Source organism: Pyrus communis, chromosome 12, assembly GCF_041283825.1.
Source record: "Pyrus communis isolate YQ-2024b chromosome 12, ASM4128382v1, whole genome shotgun sequence".
Lineage (NCBI taxonomy): Eukaryota > Viridiplantae > Streptophyta > Magnoliopsida > Rosales > Rosaceae > Pyrus > Pyrus communis.
Window position 1 is genome coordinate 24,300,551 of NC_142576.1, and position 17,399 is coordinate 24,317,949.

At 36.9% G+C, this 17,399-nt stretch overlaps 1 protein-coding gene and 1 pseudogene across 2 annotated transcripts; both read left to right on the top strand.

Annotated features, from left to right (window-relative positions):
• The first annotated feature begins 5,506 nt into the window (after positions 1 to 5,506).
• On the top strand, positions 5,507 to 13,923 carry LOC137745556 (pleiotropic drug resistance protein 2). 2 transcript variants are annotated; one of them, XR_015954251.1, is made up of 19 exons: positions 5,717 to 6,257; positions 7,143 to 7,263; positions 7,376 to 7,464; positions 7,577 to 7,661; positions 7,746 to 8,036; positions 8,164 to 8,254; positions 8,344 to 9,244; positions 9,339 to 9,499; positions 9,641 to 9,744; positions 9,838 to 10,003; positions 10,104 to 10,306; positions 10,396 to 10,728; positions 10,819 to 11,193; positions 11,438 to 11,571; positions 11,657 to 11,884; positions 11,972 to 12,143; positions 12,226 to 12,480; positions 12,757 to 13,098; positions 13,372 to 13,923. XR_015954251.1 is itself a non-coding variant. In XM_068485517.2 (18 exons), exons 1-18 carry the CDS (start codon positions 5,878 to 5,880, stop codon positions 13,024 to 13,026), a joined length of 4,359 nt encoding a protein of 1,452 aa, XP_068341618.2. In that variant the 5' UTR covers positions 5,507 to 5,877; the 3' UTR covers positions 13,027 to 13,296. The 2 variants fall into 2 exon arrangements, 1 of the variants encoding a protein (XP_068341618.2); XM_068485517.2 differs by lacking the exon at positions 13,372 to 13,923 and having other exon boundaries at positions 5,507 to 6,257; positions 12,757 to 13,296.
• A 90-nt stretch (positions 13,924 to 14,013) lies between these two features.
• Positions 14,014 to 15,024, top strand: LOC148692558 (uncharacterized; annotated as a pseudogene).
• Positions 15,025 to 17,399: the final 2,375 nt, after the last annotated feature.

Consider the following 17,399-nt stretch of genomic DNA (forward strand, 5'->3'; position numbering starts at 1 on the left):
TTGTTGAGAGTTCCTTTCACTCAAGGGTTTGAGCCAATGGCAATTAGAGACTGGATGAAAGTCCCAAGTTGTGTGTTGGAATGCTAGGCGTGCAGCTGTTGGCTCTAATACGAAACTGACATACTCCGAGCTGGAATATCTACCTGGACACCCAAACCGAGTTGTGTTGGCCGTCACCCGGAAGGTGATCAAGCCATAAAGTGATGGTGATGTGGAAAGTGCTACTAATTTAAACCTAAAGTAAATAATTCTATAATTCATAGAAAGAAAAAAGTAGTCTCATCCGTAAAAAATAATTATTTATTACATAAGTTACCTACTTTGACTGTTGGAGATTTGCTCCGATGTATGTTGGGAGAAGTTTCTTACAGCACATTTAAGTAAGTTGAATAGTCGGTGGTGCATTATAAAAGGTGCATGTATATCTATTATATATAAAGTCGGAGGTGTGATGAACAATGCAACACAGTGGAGATCAGATTTTTGGTAACAAAATTACCAATTTACTTTTGCATAATTTGAAATATGATTTTGGGCAGGTTTTGACTTTTTTGGCTGAGGGGCATTTTGGTCCAATTATTTTTTGTCAAAGTGGGTGATACCAAAGTTTTCATCGCATGTGTAAAGAATAAAAAAATGAAAGGGAAAAGAGAAAATAATAAACAAATGACAAAGTTAATGGTGCACACGTGATATAAAAAAGGTCTTTCACACGCAGATAATAATGTGATTGAATAAGTTGTCAAATGATTTTATTTATTTATTTTTATATGTAACAAACTATATTATCTACACTAAAGGGATGGGGTGGGCTTAGCCTCACAATGGGCTAACAATAATGTGATTCGATCAGTTGTTTATTAAATATTAGTTTCTCTATTTTTAAACACATTCAAAACATTGTAAAAAGCGTGTAATGCTGGTTATAAAAAATATATTTCGCATGCGGATAATAATGTGATTAAATGAATTGTCAAATAATTTTTTTTTTTTTAACAAACGATATTATTTACACTAAGGGGGAGGGGGTGAGCTTGGCCTCACAATAGCTAGCAATAATGTGGTTCAATCATTTATTTATTAAATATTATTTTCTCTATTCTTAATGTAAATTCTTTAGAGACCAATTTTATTATGTGAATTCAGCTGCTTTAATTGGTTTATGAGAGGTTACTTCTTACATTTAAAACGTGTAAGTCACGTTGGTGTCACCAAGCTTGAACAAAAATATTTGGACAAAAATGCCCCCAAGACAAAAAAAATTCAAAGGCATCTCAAAATAATGCAGCAAATAAGGCAGAGGCATTTTCGTCATTTTAACAGTATTTTTTTAATAATTAATTTTTTGGTGCTATTAATTTTTTTTTTAATTAGTACCTCACAATAGGCTAGTAATAATGTGATTCAATTTCTCTATTTTTAAACACGTTCAAAACATCTTAAGAGGTGTGTAATGCCCGTTATAAAAAAATGTCTTTCACACGCAGATAATAATGTGATTAAATAAGTTGTCAAATGATTTTTTTTTTTTTTTTTTGTAACAAACGATATTATCTACACTAAGGAGAGGGGGTAAGCTTAACCTCACAATGGGTTAGCAATAATGTGATCCGATCAGTTGTTTATTAAATATTATTTTCTCTATTTTTAAACACATTCAAAACATTCTACGAAGCGTGTAATTCCGGTTATATAAAAGGTCTTTCGCATGCGAATAATAATGTGATTAAATTAATTGTCAAATGATTGTTTTTATTTTTATTTTTAAACAAATGATATTATCTACACTAAAGGGGAGGAGGTGAGCTTGGTCTCACAATGACTAGCAATAATGTGATTCAATCAATTGTTTATTAAATATTATTTTCTCTATTCTTAATGTAAATTCTATAGAGACCGATTTTATTATGTGAATTCAGCCGTTTTAATTGGTTTATGAGAGGTTACTTCTAGCATGATCTAAAATGATTCATTTATTTCAAATATTTGAATTTCCCTTTGTCAATTTACGCATATAAATACATTTAAAACATGTAAGTCGTGCGCAGCACGTCGTAATTTAAAAAATGCCTTATGCACGTGCGTGAATGCGTGCACGAAGGCTAGTTTAAGATAAAATGCTAGATAATTTTAGTACGCGTGTGCATGAAGGCTAGTTAAAATAAAATGCTAGATAATTTTAGCAAGTTGTTAAGTGGGTGTGTATGGCCATTAGCCATATGCCGGTGGCATGCATGATTAGTAGCTAGAATGATCTAGCAATGTCCAATGTCAACAAACCTCACCTATAAATAGGTGAAGTGTGTGTATTGCTATGTAATCAACCAATCAACCAAGTAAGCTAAGCTTGTAATCAAAGAAGAAAGTAGCCAAGAAGAGAGAGCTAAGTAAGAGGGTAAGAAGTCTTGTAAGTGAGTAGTCTTGTGAAGAGTGTGAGTGGTTTAGAGTGTGTCTCTAGAAAGAGTGAGTGTCATAGCTTTTAAAGAGTGTCCTTGAGAGTTTGTGTGTTGTAATATTTTGTGTGTGTAATACAAGTAATTTGTTTACTTGTTTTGTCTCTCCAACACTTGTGTTAGAGTTGTGTACTCTAAGTTTATGATGAACGGACACGATTTCAGGATTCCCAAAATCCTTACAAAGAGAATCTGGAGAGGATCCTCATTAATTTTAGAGCTCTAAAAGTCAATTTCGTATTGTTATTAATTTTAGAATCATTTGCACATAATGACTATTTCAGATATCTTTTAATCTAAGAAAATGAACAAGACCACTTGCAGCTAGCGAGTAAGTATCAATTTGTGAGCAATGACTTAAAGGTTACCAGAACCCACATATATTCAACTAAAAACACTCAAAGTCATGGAATAACTTGTAACTCAATTCATGAAAAGCATTATATTGTAGTATGATACTCGAGATTATGCATTCGCTTTGTTTAAGATAAGAAATAAATATAAACACTCAACATCAGCACACATCAGCGCCAAAAAAGGGAAGCTTCTTAAATTCAAACCTGCATTGCATCCCCTGCCGGTACATATGAAATTGAAACCCTCACCAAAAATCTCCCAAACCACTCACACTCACTCTCTGTTATTGCAGCACGTACTACACACATGCATGGATGCCAATTATACAAGTATATATTGGAATCAAGTATATATTTTATTGGCTCTTGAAGCCATTGGTCCTTCAGATTGGCATCCTCATTTTGGTCTCTAAGAAGTGATCTCTGAGTTTGTCCATTGGAAATTATTATGATCATTCCATGAAAAATATGTCAATATGCCAACCCATACTATGAATTATTTTAAGGACAAAATCGGACTAGTTTAGTTATTTATTTATTATTATTATTTTTTGAATAAAACAATATTATCTACACTAAGGGGGTGGTGGAGTAGTTAAGTCTCGCAATGGGCTAGTAATTATGTGGTTCAAATTCGCATTTGGTGAGAATTCAATTTAAAACCTCTCACTTTCAAATGAAGAGAAATACTAATAGATTATAATACTGAATTATTATTATTTCTTTCTTTCTTTCTTGTAACGAGCATTTAGAATACTTTCAGTACTCTTGAAACCCTAAGCAAATATTACAGATGGATCAGGCTAGACATTCGAATTGCTTGATCATATGGGGAATTAGTTTTTATATGAATTGAACCAAAAAAGGAATTAGTTTTTATATGGTAAAAAAAAAAAAATATTAAAAGTGACGTTACATTATATTCAATTATTCATGCAATATAATAATATATTGTCAAGCGGTAGCAAATTGGTAGAAGGGTTGTAATAAAGCTGAGTTTATGAAAAACAAAGGGTCGTTGGCAGCCATAAGTTTCTGAATCATGGCATGATGTAATTGTCAAATTCTACTCACTACTTAATGAACTGCATTTTCTTTATTGTAAAAAGTAGTAGATAAGAAATATAAATTATAAAAGTTTTAGTACGGATCTGGACTTATCCTGGCCTCCATGTGGTTTCTTCATTGATAAAACGAGAGTTTATCTCTCCAACATTTAATTTTGTGTGTGTAATACAAGTAATTTGTTTACTTGTTTTGTCTCTTCAACATTTATATTAGAGTTGTGTACTCTAAGTTTTTCCTCAACAGTACGATGAACGGACACGATCTAAGAATTCTCAGAATCCTCACAAAAATGATCCGGAGAGGATCCTCATTAAGTTTAGAGCTCTAAAAGTCAATTTCGTATTGTTATTAATTTTAAAATCAGTTGAACATAATGACTATTTCAGATATCTTTTAATCTAAGAAAATGAACAAGACCACTTGCAGCTAGCGAGTAAGTATCAATTTGTAATCTAAGAAAATGAACAAGAACCCACATATATTCAACTAAAAACACTCAAAGTCATGGAATAACTTGTAACTCAATTCATTAAAAAGCATTATATTGTAGTATGACACTCAAGATTATGCATTCGCTTTGTTTAAGATAAGAAATAAATATAAGGAGAAATTAGTTTCTCATCCTTCATTTTACTACTTCATTGATTAAAATCCTATTCATTTTCAATTTTTGAACAAGGTCCTTGGGTATTAATAACATCATTAATTATTTCAATAATAAAAGATTTTTTTATTTCTAAATATATTAAAAAATGTTACAATTAATATATTTATATTTATGACTAAATTTTTTATCATATATTTTTAGTTTTAGTTTGTACCCATTTTAATTTGTAATTTTTTTTTAATTTGTACCAATTTTCTTTTCAATTTTAATTTGTACCTATATATTAATTTCTTTTTTGCGCCCATATTTTTTAAAGTTTATTTGTATTTGTACCCATATTTTTTTTTATTTGTACTTTTTATTGTGCTAAATGTACCCATGCTAATTATATGCACCCATTCATGTAAAACTTTTTAATCTTAAAATGTAGTCATTCTTAAATATACCAATTTGTTATATGTAAAATGTACCATTTTTTTTTTATATAAAATCTATTCAATTTTTTTTTTTCTAATCCATTTTTAAACTTATATGGGTACATTCTTTTTTCTTTGATTTTAAAATGTATCCATATCAAGTTTAATCGAAAAAATTTACTAATGTTATTAAGCCTAATATCTTTATTTTTTTGTGATTTTGAAGAATGTACCCATGTTTTGATACAATAAGTCTTTTGGTTAATTTTGATGAATTTACCCATGTTTATATATATATATATATATATATATATATATATATATATATATATATATATGCACACACACAATAGTATATTTATATTTTAATATTTTTAATCCCACAAATTATGGATTTTTATTTAAAATTTCATTTATATAAACAACTAAAATTTCTAATTTTTAATTTAAAAAATATAGTAACGTACAAAGAAATAAATTATCACATTAATTTCAAGGACCTCGATAAAAAATTACAAACTAACAAGGTTTCAATTAAAGAATATTGATAGCTAATGACCGCATCCAAAGTCTCTCTAAATATAAGCACTCAACATCAGCACACATGGGAAGCTTCTTAAATTCAAAACCTGCATTGCATCCCCTGCCGGTACATATGAAATTGAAACCCTCACCAAAAATCTCCCAAACCACTCACACTCACTCTCTTTTATTGCCACCAGTGGACCACCGTGGCACGCCGTTTCCTCGACGATGATTAAGTCCCACCACCCCCCACCATTTCTATAAGACCCTGAGTTAATTTAGATCAAAGATAAGCACCTGAGTTTGCTATAATATCCAAAGCACCGGCACAGTTCAGTTAATATAACGAACTCTCAGTTGTCGTTGCTTCCTTTTACCACGATTTTATGAGCAACGTGGCAAATAATCGATAAGTTGGACACAAGCAAAAGCTGTGTTGAATTAGATCAAAAATGGCGGCCACTTCGGTGAGCGACGATCTGGCCCAGTCGACCAGCGGCCGGAGAAGCTTGGGGTTGGGAAGCAAGAGGAGCTGGGCGTCCACAAGTTTCGGTGAAGTGTGGCAGGCGCCGCCGGATGTGTTCAACAGGAGTGGGCGGCAGGATGAGGAGGAGGAGCTGCGGTGGGCGGCGATCGAGCGGCTGCCGACGTATGACAGGTTGAAAAGAGGGATGCTGAGGCGGGTGCTGGACAATGGGAGGGTGGTGACTGATGAGGTGGACGTGACGAAGCTGGGAATGCAGGACAGGAAGCAGTTGGTGGAGAGTATATTGAAGGTTGTGGGAGATGATAACGAAAGGTTCTTGAGAAGCCTTAGGGACAGAACTGATAGGTTTGAAACTCTTTCTTTCTTTTCTTTTTTAGTAGAAAGCGATATTATGAACTACTCAAATTTACAGAGGATTCAAATTTGAGTGTATGGGCGGTCACGGACTGTCCTAGTGAACTGGCCTAATCTACGAAACTTTGTCTTGAAAATCATATATTTGCTTTCTTAAAAACTAGGAAATTAAGAGTCAGTTTGGGATTGCTTTTGTTTTGTTTTTGTTTTTGTTTTTTTTTTTAAACATTTGGTAAATTTTAATAGGAAAATTTATAATTGTATATAGCGGCAAAAATGAACATGGGAGTAGGGGTGGTGGTGGCAGTGGCGTTGGCGGTGGTGGTGGTGATGGTGACATCAATGTTGGGGGGTATGATAGTGGTGGTGCAAATTGTGGGGTGTGGTGGTTGGAGTGTAGAGGTAACAATTGTGCTAGGGAAGACCGTAGCGGTGGTGATGCCGTTTGTGGTCGTGGTGGCAGTTGTGGCGGTCACTTTATTCTTCAAGGGATAAAATGTGTGTAGAAAGATAAATAATATCATTTTTAAATAACTAATGAGAATATTACAAGAATTGAAATTATTCATTAAAAACTCAACTCCACTTTTTATGAAAGCAACATGAAGATTGCTTTTATAAGTTGTTGTTTGGAGACTATTGATTTTAAAATAAACAAAATATTTTATTTTTACCATTACATTTTTACTACTTGACTTTAAAGTAAAGCAACTTTTGGTATCTTTTCAAAAAAAAAAAAAAAAAAAAAAAACAACTTTTGGTATAAAAAAAAGAAAAAAAAGAAAAACCAAACCGAGCTAATATTTTTTTGGTTTTTTTAGGATTTTTTTAATGTTTTAATGTTTTGGGTTTTGTTAATTTTTGTGATTTTTGTAGTGTGGGGATCGAAATTCCGAAGATTGAAGTCCGATATGAGAACTTGTCTATAGATGGGGATGTGTATGTTGGGAGCAGAGCATTGCCTACTCTACTTAATGCTACCTTGAACACCATTGAGGTTTGATTTCTCTTGGTTTAACTAATTTTATGCAAAACTTATTTTTCTTGCTTAACTTTTTAAATTTCTTTAAATTATTATCTTTTCAAGATATTACTTTTTTGAGCTGCAGAGTGTTCTGGGATTAATTAAGCTTGCTCCATCAAAAAAGAGAAAGATCCAGATACTTAAAGATGTCAGTGGAATCGTCAGACCTTCCAGGTATGAAATTACATCAGCTGTTTAGTTTTGTGTTGGGGATGGGGTTCGAACTCGGAACCTTGGGTGCATAGGTGAATGCTCTCAACAGTTAACTGATTTGATAATTTCCCAGGATGACCCTACTTTTGGGTCCTCCAGGTGCAGGCAAAACTACCTTGTTACTAGCACTTGCAGGAAAGCTTGATGATGATCTAAGAGTGAGATTTTTTTCGCTCTAAATTTTTTAATTAGTGTGCATAATTAAGCTTTGTTATTGATATTACTTCGAAAATGATGAGCAGGTTTCTGGGAAAGTCACATATTGTGGCCATGAACTACATGAGTTTGTTCCTAGAAGAACATGTGCTTACATTAGTCAGCATGATCTTCACTGTGGAGAAATGACAGTGAGAGAGACGTTGGATTTCTCGGGACGTTGTTTAGGTGTCGGAACTCGATACCAAATGCTGGTTGAACTCTCAAGAAGAGAGAAAGAAGCCGGAATCAAGCCAGACCCCGAGATTGATGCATTCATGAAAGCCACCTCAGTCTCAGGCCAGAAGACTAGTTTGGTCACAGATTATGTTCTCAAGGTTTGTGACTGCCTTCATTTTTTAAGACAAATGATTTTCGCACACCTCTGTTTATTTCTGTCCCTTAAATCTCAAATGGATTATGATTTTTGGAAAATCTGACTAATTAGTATATAAGCTTTTATAGATACTTGGATTGGATACCTGTGCTGATATCTTGGTTGGTGATGATATGAGGAGGGGTATTTCCGGTGGCCAGAAAAAACGCCTGACCACCGGTACATTTTTTCGCACCATGTTATTAATTTTGTTTATCAAATCTTCTTATAATTATGGTTTAGGGACTAATTGATTGAACAATGTGTAGGGGAGATGTTGGTAGGACCAGCAAAGGTTCTTCTGATGGATGAAATATCAACAGGGTTAGACAGTTCCACAACTTTTCAGATATGCAGATACATGAGGCAATTGGTTCACATAATGGATGTTACCATGGTCATCTCTCTTCTGCAGCCTGCGCCGGAGACATTTGAGCTCTTTGATGACCTAATCCTGCTTTCGGAAGGGCAAATCGTGTACCAAGGTCTGCGCGAGAGTGTCCTTGAGTTCTTCGAATGCATGGGATTCAAGTGCCCGGAGAGGAAAGGAGTTGTTGATTTTTTGCAAGAAGTGACATCCATGAAGGACCAAGAGCAGTATTGGTTAAAAAAAGGTCAACCTTACAGATATATTTCGGTTCCTGAGTTCGTGGAGGCCTTCAACTCTTTTCGAATTGGCCAACAGCTTGTAGCTGATCTCGGAGTTCCTTACGAGAAGTCCAGAGCTCATCCGGCTGCATTGGTCACAAAGAAGTATGGCATTTCAAACTGGGAATTATTCAAGGCATGTTTTTCGAGGGAGTGGCTGCTAATGAAGCGCAATTCGTTCGTGTACATATTTAAGACCACGCAGATAACGATAATGTCATTGATCGCCTTGACTGTGTTCCTTAGAACAGAAATGCCTGTGGGGACAGTAAAAGATGGAGGGAAATTTTTCGGAGCATTGTTCTTCAGTCTGATCAATGTGATGTTTAATGGTATGGCAGAACTGGCAATGACTGTTTTCAGACTTCCTGTTTTCTATAAGCAGAGAGATTTCTTGTTTTATCCTGCATGGGCTTTCGGATTACCAATTTGGGTCCTTAGGATCCCGCTTTCGTTCATGGAATCTGGGATTTGGATCATTCTTACCTATTACACCATTGGATTTGCGCCAGCAGCTAGCAGGTAAATAGTAATGTTCACAATTTTCAGTTTCCATCTTATAAATTTATATCTTTCCGGATTAACAACTCACATGATTTTTTCTTCACTGCTCCAGATTTTTCAAACAGTTATTGGCATTCTTTGGCATACATCAGATGGCTCTATCCCTCTTTCGGTTCATTGCTGCACTTGGAAGAACACAAGTTGTTGCCAACACGCTTGGTGTTTTTACCTTGCTAATGGTATTCGTTCTGGGAGGATTTATTGTTTCCAAAAGTAAGTAATCGATCTTATATCTAACTTTACCATGTTAATGTAGTTAAAGCAAGTTGTTAGCATGCTTAAATTTGTTCCAAATTTCTTGAAAATTTCCAATTCTTTATGATTGTTCAGTTTCTAGGCTATTTTTCTTTACAGATGACCTTGAGCCTTGGGTGCTATGGGGCTGCTACATTTTCCCTATGATGTATGGACAAAATGCGATCGTCATGAATGAATTCCTTGACAAAAGATGGAGCGCAGTTAAATCTCACTGTGGTTTGATGGTCTTCAGTTCATGATTTTTCGTTCCGTAAAAACACCTTCATCTAATCAATTCTTATCTTCTTTTGCAGCCAAATACAGATCCAAGAATTAACGCAACTACAGTCGGGGAAGTCCTCCTCAAGTCTAAAGGATTCTTCACAGATGAATACTGGTTTTGGATATGTATTGGAGCACTATTTGGTTTTTCTCTCATCTTCAATATTTTGTTCATTGCAGCATTGACTTTTCTGAACCGTAAGTTCATCTCATTTTGAAGCTTTACTCTCTTTTCTTAACGGAATGAAGTTTCGGAGCTGACACACCCTCCTTTTCTTTTTTGGAAAACCATAAGCAGCTCTCGGGGATGAAAAAGCTGTCGTATCTGATGAAGAAAGTGGAGGAAAGAGAAAGAAGTCGTTAAGTGAAGAAATGACAGTGAAAAGTTCTTCAGAAATTGTTGGTGATTCAGATCATGCACCAAAGAAAGGAATGGCTTTGCCCTTCCAACCCCTTTCGCTTGTGTTTAACCATGTGAACTACTTCGTGGATATGCCCTCTGTAAGTTATTCATTTTAGACATTTTATTCCGGATGCTTTACATACTCATTTTGATCAACAAATACACTTCTATCGATTACTGATTCCAGGAAATGAAGACTCATGGAGTTGAAGAAGATCGCCTTCAATTACTACGAGATGTCTGTGGTGCTTTTAGACCCGGAATATTGACAGCCCTTGTAGGTGTTAGTGGAGCTGGAAAAACAACTCTTATGGACGTATTGGCAGGTAGAAAGACTGGTGGGTATATCGAAGGGACCATTAACATATCTGGTTATCCAAAGAACCAAGAAACATTTGCTCGTGTCAGCGGTTATTGTGAACAGAATGACATCCATTCTCCACATGTTACTGTCTATGAATCTCTCTTGTATTCAGCCTGGCTCCGTCTTGCTTCTGATGTAAATACACAAACACGAAAGGTATGTTGCACTGGAATCTTTCCTTTCTTCATGAAATCCTATTTTCAATCTTCTCGAGTACCAAAAGTTTCTTCCTTAATGGTGATATAGATGTTTGTTGAAGAAGTCATGGCTTTGGTTGAGCTTAATCCACTAAGGGATTCTCTTGTTGGCCTCCCGGGAATAGATGGTCTTTCAACAGAACAAAGGAAGAGACTAACTATAGCTGTGGAGCTGGTTGTTAACCCCTCTATCATTTTTATGGATGAACCGACATCTGGTCTTGATGCCAGGGCTGCTGCTATCGTCATGCGTACTGTGAGAAACACGGTGGACACAGGCAGAACTGTTGTCTGCACAATTCACCAGCCAAGCATTGATATTTTTGAAGCTTTCGACGAGTTACTTCTGATGAAACGTGGAGGGCAAATCATTTATGGTGGACCCCTTGGCCGCCATTCTCACAAGCTTGTAGAGCATTTTGAAGTGAGTTTTCCCTTCAGTTCTTATTTCTTTTACGTCTTTCACTAGTGATTTTAGAGAAGTGGTTTCCGCACGTGCATTTTCTCTCTTGCACACCCCTGTTTATTTGTAGTCTTTACATTGAGTAAATCAAAGGAGAATCAAGTGACAAAAATAAACGAGGTGTGCAGAAGAAGAAAATGCATGTGGGGAAGTCATTTCCTGTGATTTTAATGCAGTCTCGACTCGTATATTTAACCTTCTACAGGCCATCCCGGGTGTGACCAAGATCAAGGATGGTTGTAATCCTGCTACATGGACGCTGGATGTCAGTGCTCCTGCCGTTGAAGCTCAACTTGATGTGGACTTTGCAGACATTTACGCAAACTCCTTGCTTTACAAGTAAGTGTCGTAATATCTTTCTCAATCGGGTATTTTATGATTTCTAGTTTTAAGATTCTCACTCTTCCTCTTGATGTTCTTTTAGGAGAAACCAGGAGCTTATAAAAGAGCTTAGTACACCAGCTCCCGGGTCCAAAGATCTCTACTTTCCAACCAAATACTCCCAACCTTTCTCTATTCAGTGCAAAGCTTGTTTCTGGAAAATGTATTGGTCTTATTGGAGAAACCCTCAGTACAATGCCATCCGATTCTTCATAACCATTGTCATCGGTGTCTTATTTGGTATTATCTTCTGGCAGAAGGGACAACAGACGTAAGATCTGGTTTGTTAACTGCATAATTGACGAAATCATGTTATTAGCATCTCTATTTAATATAAATGAAAGTTTTCTTGTAACAGAGCCCAACAACAAGATCTGATGAACCTTTTGGGAGCCTTGTTTGCTGCTGTGCTTTTCCTTGGAGCCACGAATGCTTCTGCGGTCCAATCTGTTGTTGCCATTGAAAGAACAGTTTTCTACCGTGAAAGAGCTGCCGGGATGTATTCTGAACTGCCTTATGCATTTTCTCAGGTAATATATAAAATTGACAAATTCCTCAGAGACTTGTTGCACACATCATATTACTTGATTGACAAGTTTTCTTTTTTTGCAGGTGGCTATAGAGACAATCTATGTTGCAATCCAAACATTCATATATACACTTCTCCTCTACTCCATGATTGGATTTGAGTGGAAAATCAGCAAATTCTTATGGTTTTACTACTATATCCTAATGTGCTTCATCTACTTCACCATGTACGGCATGATGGTCGTTGCACTGACTCCAGGCCATCAGATTGCTGCCATTGTCATGTCATTCTTCCTCATTATCTGGAACTTGTTTTCTGGCTTCCTCATTCCAAGACCGGTACGTGATATCAAAATTAAGGGCCTATTTGGGATTGCCTCAGGGATGGATGAAACGTCTACCATAGAAGCGGTTTCTAGAGAAACACCTGCCATATGCTTTTTTAAGAAGCACTTATGACAAAATCTTTTATAAGTAAAATTGCTTTTTGCCAAATCAATCCCTAAATAACCCTAAATACGCGATCGATGCTCATTGTTTCCGTTTAGCCACACTATATCAAAGTCCATAGTTTCAAAAATCCACATTAACCTTGAATGTCTATCTGTGTTGCAGCAAATACCAATCTGGTGGAGGTGGTACTACTGGGCTTCCCCTGTGGCCTGGACACTTTATGGCCTTGTGATGTCCCAACTGGGTGACAAGAATGCTGACATTGTCCTTCCTGGATATGGCACCATTCCATTGAAGATGTTCCTCAAAGATGCCTTCGGTTTTGAGTATGATTTCCTTCCCGCCGTCGCCGCCGCACACGTCGGTTGGGTTCTCCTTTTCTGCTTTGTGTTTGCCTATGGCATCAAGTTCCTTAACTTCCAAAGGAGATAAAGAAAGAACCAAATTTACATACTACTGCAAATCGACTCATAAAGTCTTGGAGAGTGTTAAGATTAGCATTTTGTAAGTAATGGAGGAAAACCAACCAAAACTGTTTTCCCTATCGTATTCTTTTGTACGAGTGTTACTTGTACGAAAAACATAGCTGAAGCTGAGTGTCTGATATTAAATAAGGTCGTATTATATTTGCAGGTCGTATGTAAAACTGTTGGATAACAGTTACTCTAATTAGGATATTGAAAGGAAAATATTGCATGCTCATATAGCTTGTGTCTTCTATCTGAAGTCTATTATCTAACAACATGTGATGACATATAGTTTGTGTTTGAAATGTAGCCTGGTTACGAACGACTCTTCTGTTTAAGATGCATGCAGCCCCGAGACCATAACTTTGCCACCACATGCGTTTGCCGAGTTCCCAAGCATCTGAGGGAGGAAAAGGTTATCGAGTGTGTGCATTGTGGCTGTAGGGGCTGTGCCAGCGGAGATTGAATAATGGTCGGGTCTGTTCTTCAAAATGTAATTCTAATGATGCTTGAACCGGGTTATCCTCGGTAATATTGGAAGTGACGTACTGGACGTGATGTACAGGCTCAAGTTGCTTCTTCAACTCACAATCACATGTGTGAGTTGCAACCGCCACTTTTCTACTTTGTTCCTTAATTTGCTCCTTAATTGCTAGGTTTGTGTTTCATTGTAACTTGTAACTAGGATTAGCTCTCCTTGAAACTTGTAATTAGGGTTAACTAGTTTATTCTTTGGTTCTTTATGTGGCCTGTTACCAGGCTTTGTCCACTGGCCTTTAAGTTACTCTCGAGCTCTCTATAAGAGCTTCTTTCTTGTACTTTACTTCACATGATGAAATACACAAATAGTTGAAACTAAAAATTCAAGATGGTATCAGAGCAGGAACAATAGGGTCATGCATCTGTTGCTTTCCTTTCCGCTCATTTTTCTTTCTGTTCATCATTTGTTGAGATGGCAAAAGACAATCCATTCGGTTTTGAGGCTATAAGTTCCTCAACCTCAATACCAACCAACATGATTCACGAGGAGATCAATCCAAACCAACGGCTGTGCTCAGTATTGTTAAACGAGTTCAATTATTTGCCTTGGTCGTGAGCCGTCTCTCTTGCCCTAGGAGGAAGATTGAAGCTAGGGTACATAAATGGAACCATCAATCCTCCAGAATCCACCTCACTCTCTTTTGATGCATGACACTCAAATGATCAGCTCGTAATGTCTTGGATTCTTAACTCGATGGAGCCCAAATTTTTGGAACTCTTCAGCTACTCAGGATCTTCACACCTACTATCGGAATCTGTCAAGGAAATGTATGGAAGCCAAAACAATGCTGCTCGTGTATTTGAATTGAAGAAGAGCCTCGCTGACCTAAAGTAAGCTGACCAATCATTCGTTCAACATCTTGGAAACATGAAGTCTATGTGGAATGAGCTGGATCTATATCGTCCACACACAACCGAATCCGTTGTGCTCTTGAAGAGGGCTGATGAAGATAAAGTGTTTCAACTATTGACAAGCTTGGGAGCTGAGTATGAAGATCTTCATAGTCATTTGCTAATGACTTCAGAGTTACCATCATTCATCAGCGTGTGTCATGCAGTTCAAAGGGAAGAAACTCGAAGAAAGGTAATGCATATTGAGCCCAAGTCTAGTTCTGAGGCTAGGGCTTTCACTAGCAACCACAAAATCTCTGGTGAAAGATTTTTCAATGGGAAGAAGGCTGACTGGAAGTGCACATATTGTAACACTAAGGGGCACCTACGGGAAAAATGTTGGATCTTACACCCTGAGTTAAAACCTAAGTTTGACAAGGAAGGGAAAATGATCAAAGATGGGAAAGGGTTTGCTCCAAAAGCCCTCCATACAACTAGTTGTTCAGCTGATGAGATGGCAAACTTCACGTCAAATCCAATTTCCTTGATTAATGAATTTGCTGCCTTTTCAAAGAAAGAACGGGACCACTGAGAATGAAAAGATGATCACGGAAAACCCCACGGCCATGCTTGGAAAATTTGCTGGTATTTTGTCAGGTTTAGATACCATAACACACAACAATGTCCCAGGTATTATCAGTGCACTATCCACTGCTCTCAATGTACATCTTACACATGATTTTGGATTGTAGACTCAGGTGCCACTGATCATATAACAAATAAAACATCCTGTCTACATGAGTTTCAAAAATTAACTAATCTTACTCATGTATTTGTAGCTAATGGTAAAGGGGAACCTGTTCTAGGAAAAGGAAAAATTAGGTTGATGGGTAATGATGTAGAGTCCACTACACTTTACGTACCTTCATTTCTTTACGTACCTTCATTTCTTTTCTAGCTTTTGTCCATAGGAAAAATCACGCAAACTTTGGACTGCCTTGCCATATTTTCTCCTCATAACGTTGTGTTTCAGGATCGAGTCACTCAGAAGAAGATTGGTGAAGGGTACTTCTTAAATGGTCTATACTACCTCTCAATGAAGTTCAATCTTGTTAAGGAACCCATTGCCAACCTAAGTCATGCCCAAGAGTACCAAATTTGTCACCAACGTCTTGCTCATCCTTCAGAATTAGTGATGTCTAAGTTATTTCCAAATTTTTGTAAAAACACACATGAGTGTGAGATCTGTCAATTGTCAAAATCCACTAGGCTGCCTTTTGTCCCATCTCAGTCTAGAACCAACAAGCTTTTTGAAGTTGTACACTCAGATATTTGGGGACCTTCTCGCGTTGAGTCATTCGATGGGTATAAATATTATGCCACATTTATTGATGACTATTCTAGGGTTACCTGGGTGTATCTTTTAAAGTTTTTGAAGCTTTCAAAGACTTTCACAAATTAATAACAAATCAATTCTCCTCAAAACTACATACCTTAAGGTCAGATAATGGCACCGAGTATACATCCAATAACATGTCCAATTACTTGAGCAATCATGGTATCTTGCATCAAACTAGCTGTGTTGGTACACCATAACAAAACGGTGTAGCTGAGAGAAAGAATAGGGATTTGTTGGAGAAAACAAGGTCTCTTATGTTTCAGATGTAAGTTCCCAATAGATTTTGGTCCCAAGCACTTCTCACTGCAACCTACATCATTAATAGACTTCCAACTCGTGTGTTGAATGCCAAGTCACCTTTTGAAGTCATGAAAGGAAGAACCGTGGATTTGACGGATCTCAGGCTCTTTGGATGTACTTGTTATGTTCACATCCAAGCTACTCATCGTGACAAACTAGAACCTAGAGCTGTCAAATGTGCGTTTATGGGGTACTCTAGTTCTCAAAAGGGATAGAAATGTTATAACTCACACACTAGGAAGCTTATTGTCTCTAGGGATATTAGGTTTAATGAACTCACTCATTTCTTTCACAAGGATTCTGAGAATAAACCTCAGGGGGAGAGTCTAATGGACACTTTTCCACTGTCTACTCCTGGAGTACTTCATGCAAACCCCCCAAACTCTATCACAAATTCCTACATTGATGAGGTGGTCAGTGAGGAAGTACCTAGTGCTCCAGCACCTCAAGCTGTAACTCCACAATCTGTGGTAGCTGCAAGAAGGAACCCTGCTAGAGATCGACATCCTCCATTAAGGTTACAAGAGTACTTACACACTCCGCAAGTTACCCTATCTTTGAAGCTATTACTTACCAAAAATTGTCAGCATCACATGCATTATTTCTCAACCAATTGTCAAACAATCTTAAGCCAAGAAGTTTTCAGGAAGCTGCGTGTACAACTGTGTGGCAAAAGGTCATGCATGAAGAGCTCAAAGCATTGGCTAAAAATCAAACTTGGAGTGTGGTTGATCTTCCCACAGGTAAGAAGGCTGTAGGGAGTAGATGGATATACAAGACCAAATTCAATTCCAATCGTACAATTGAGAGACACAAGGCTCGATTGGTAGCCCGTGGTTTCACACAAACCTATGGCATTGATTACAAGGAGACTTTTGCCCCGGTTGCCAAAATGAACACAGTGAGGGTGTTGCTATCAGTGGTAGTCAATCATGAGTGGCCCTTGTTTCAAATGGATGTAAAAAATGCTTTCCTCCATGGTGACCTTGAAGAAGAGGTGTACATGAAGCTACCTCATGGACATCCACGAGAAGGTGAACCTCACAAAGTTTGCAAGCTCCATAAGGCTATATATGGACTCAAACAATCTTCTTGAGCTTGGTATTCCAAACTGAGCTCAGTTCTTGAAGCTGCAAGGTTCAAACGAAGTCATGCTGACTCATCCCTATTTGTTCGCAGTTATGTCCTAGGCAAGCTTGTTGTGCTTATATATGTTGATGATCTTATACTTATGGGGGACAATGTGAATGAAATCCAGGCTCTTAAGT

What these genes read in the sequence shown, in the direction of transcription:
- LOC137745556 (XM_068485517.2), top strand. Translation starts at nt 5,878, where the DNA reads ATGGCGGCCACTTCGGTGAGCGACGATCTGGCCCAGTCGACCAGCGGC. An exon ending in AGCATTGACTTTTCTGAACC is followed by an intron (nt 10,004 to 10,103) that starts GTAAGTTCATCT and finishes AACCATAAGCAG; the next exon opens with CTCTCGGGGATGAAAAAGCT. An exon ending in AGCTTGTAGAGCATTTTGAA is followed by an intron (nt 11,194 to 11,437) that starts GTGAGTTTTCCC and finishes AACCTTCTACAG; the next exon opens with GCCATCCCGGGTGTGACCAA.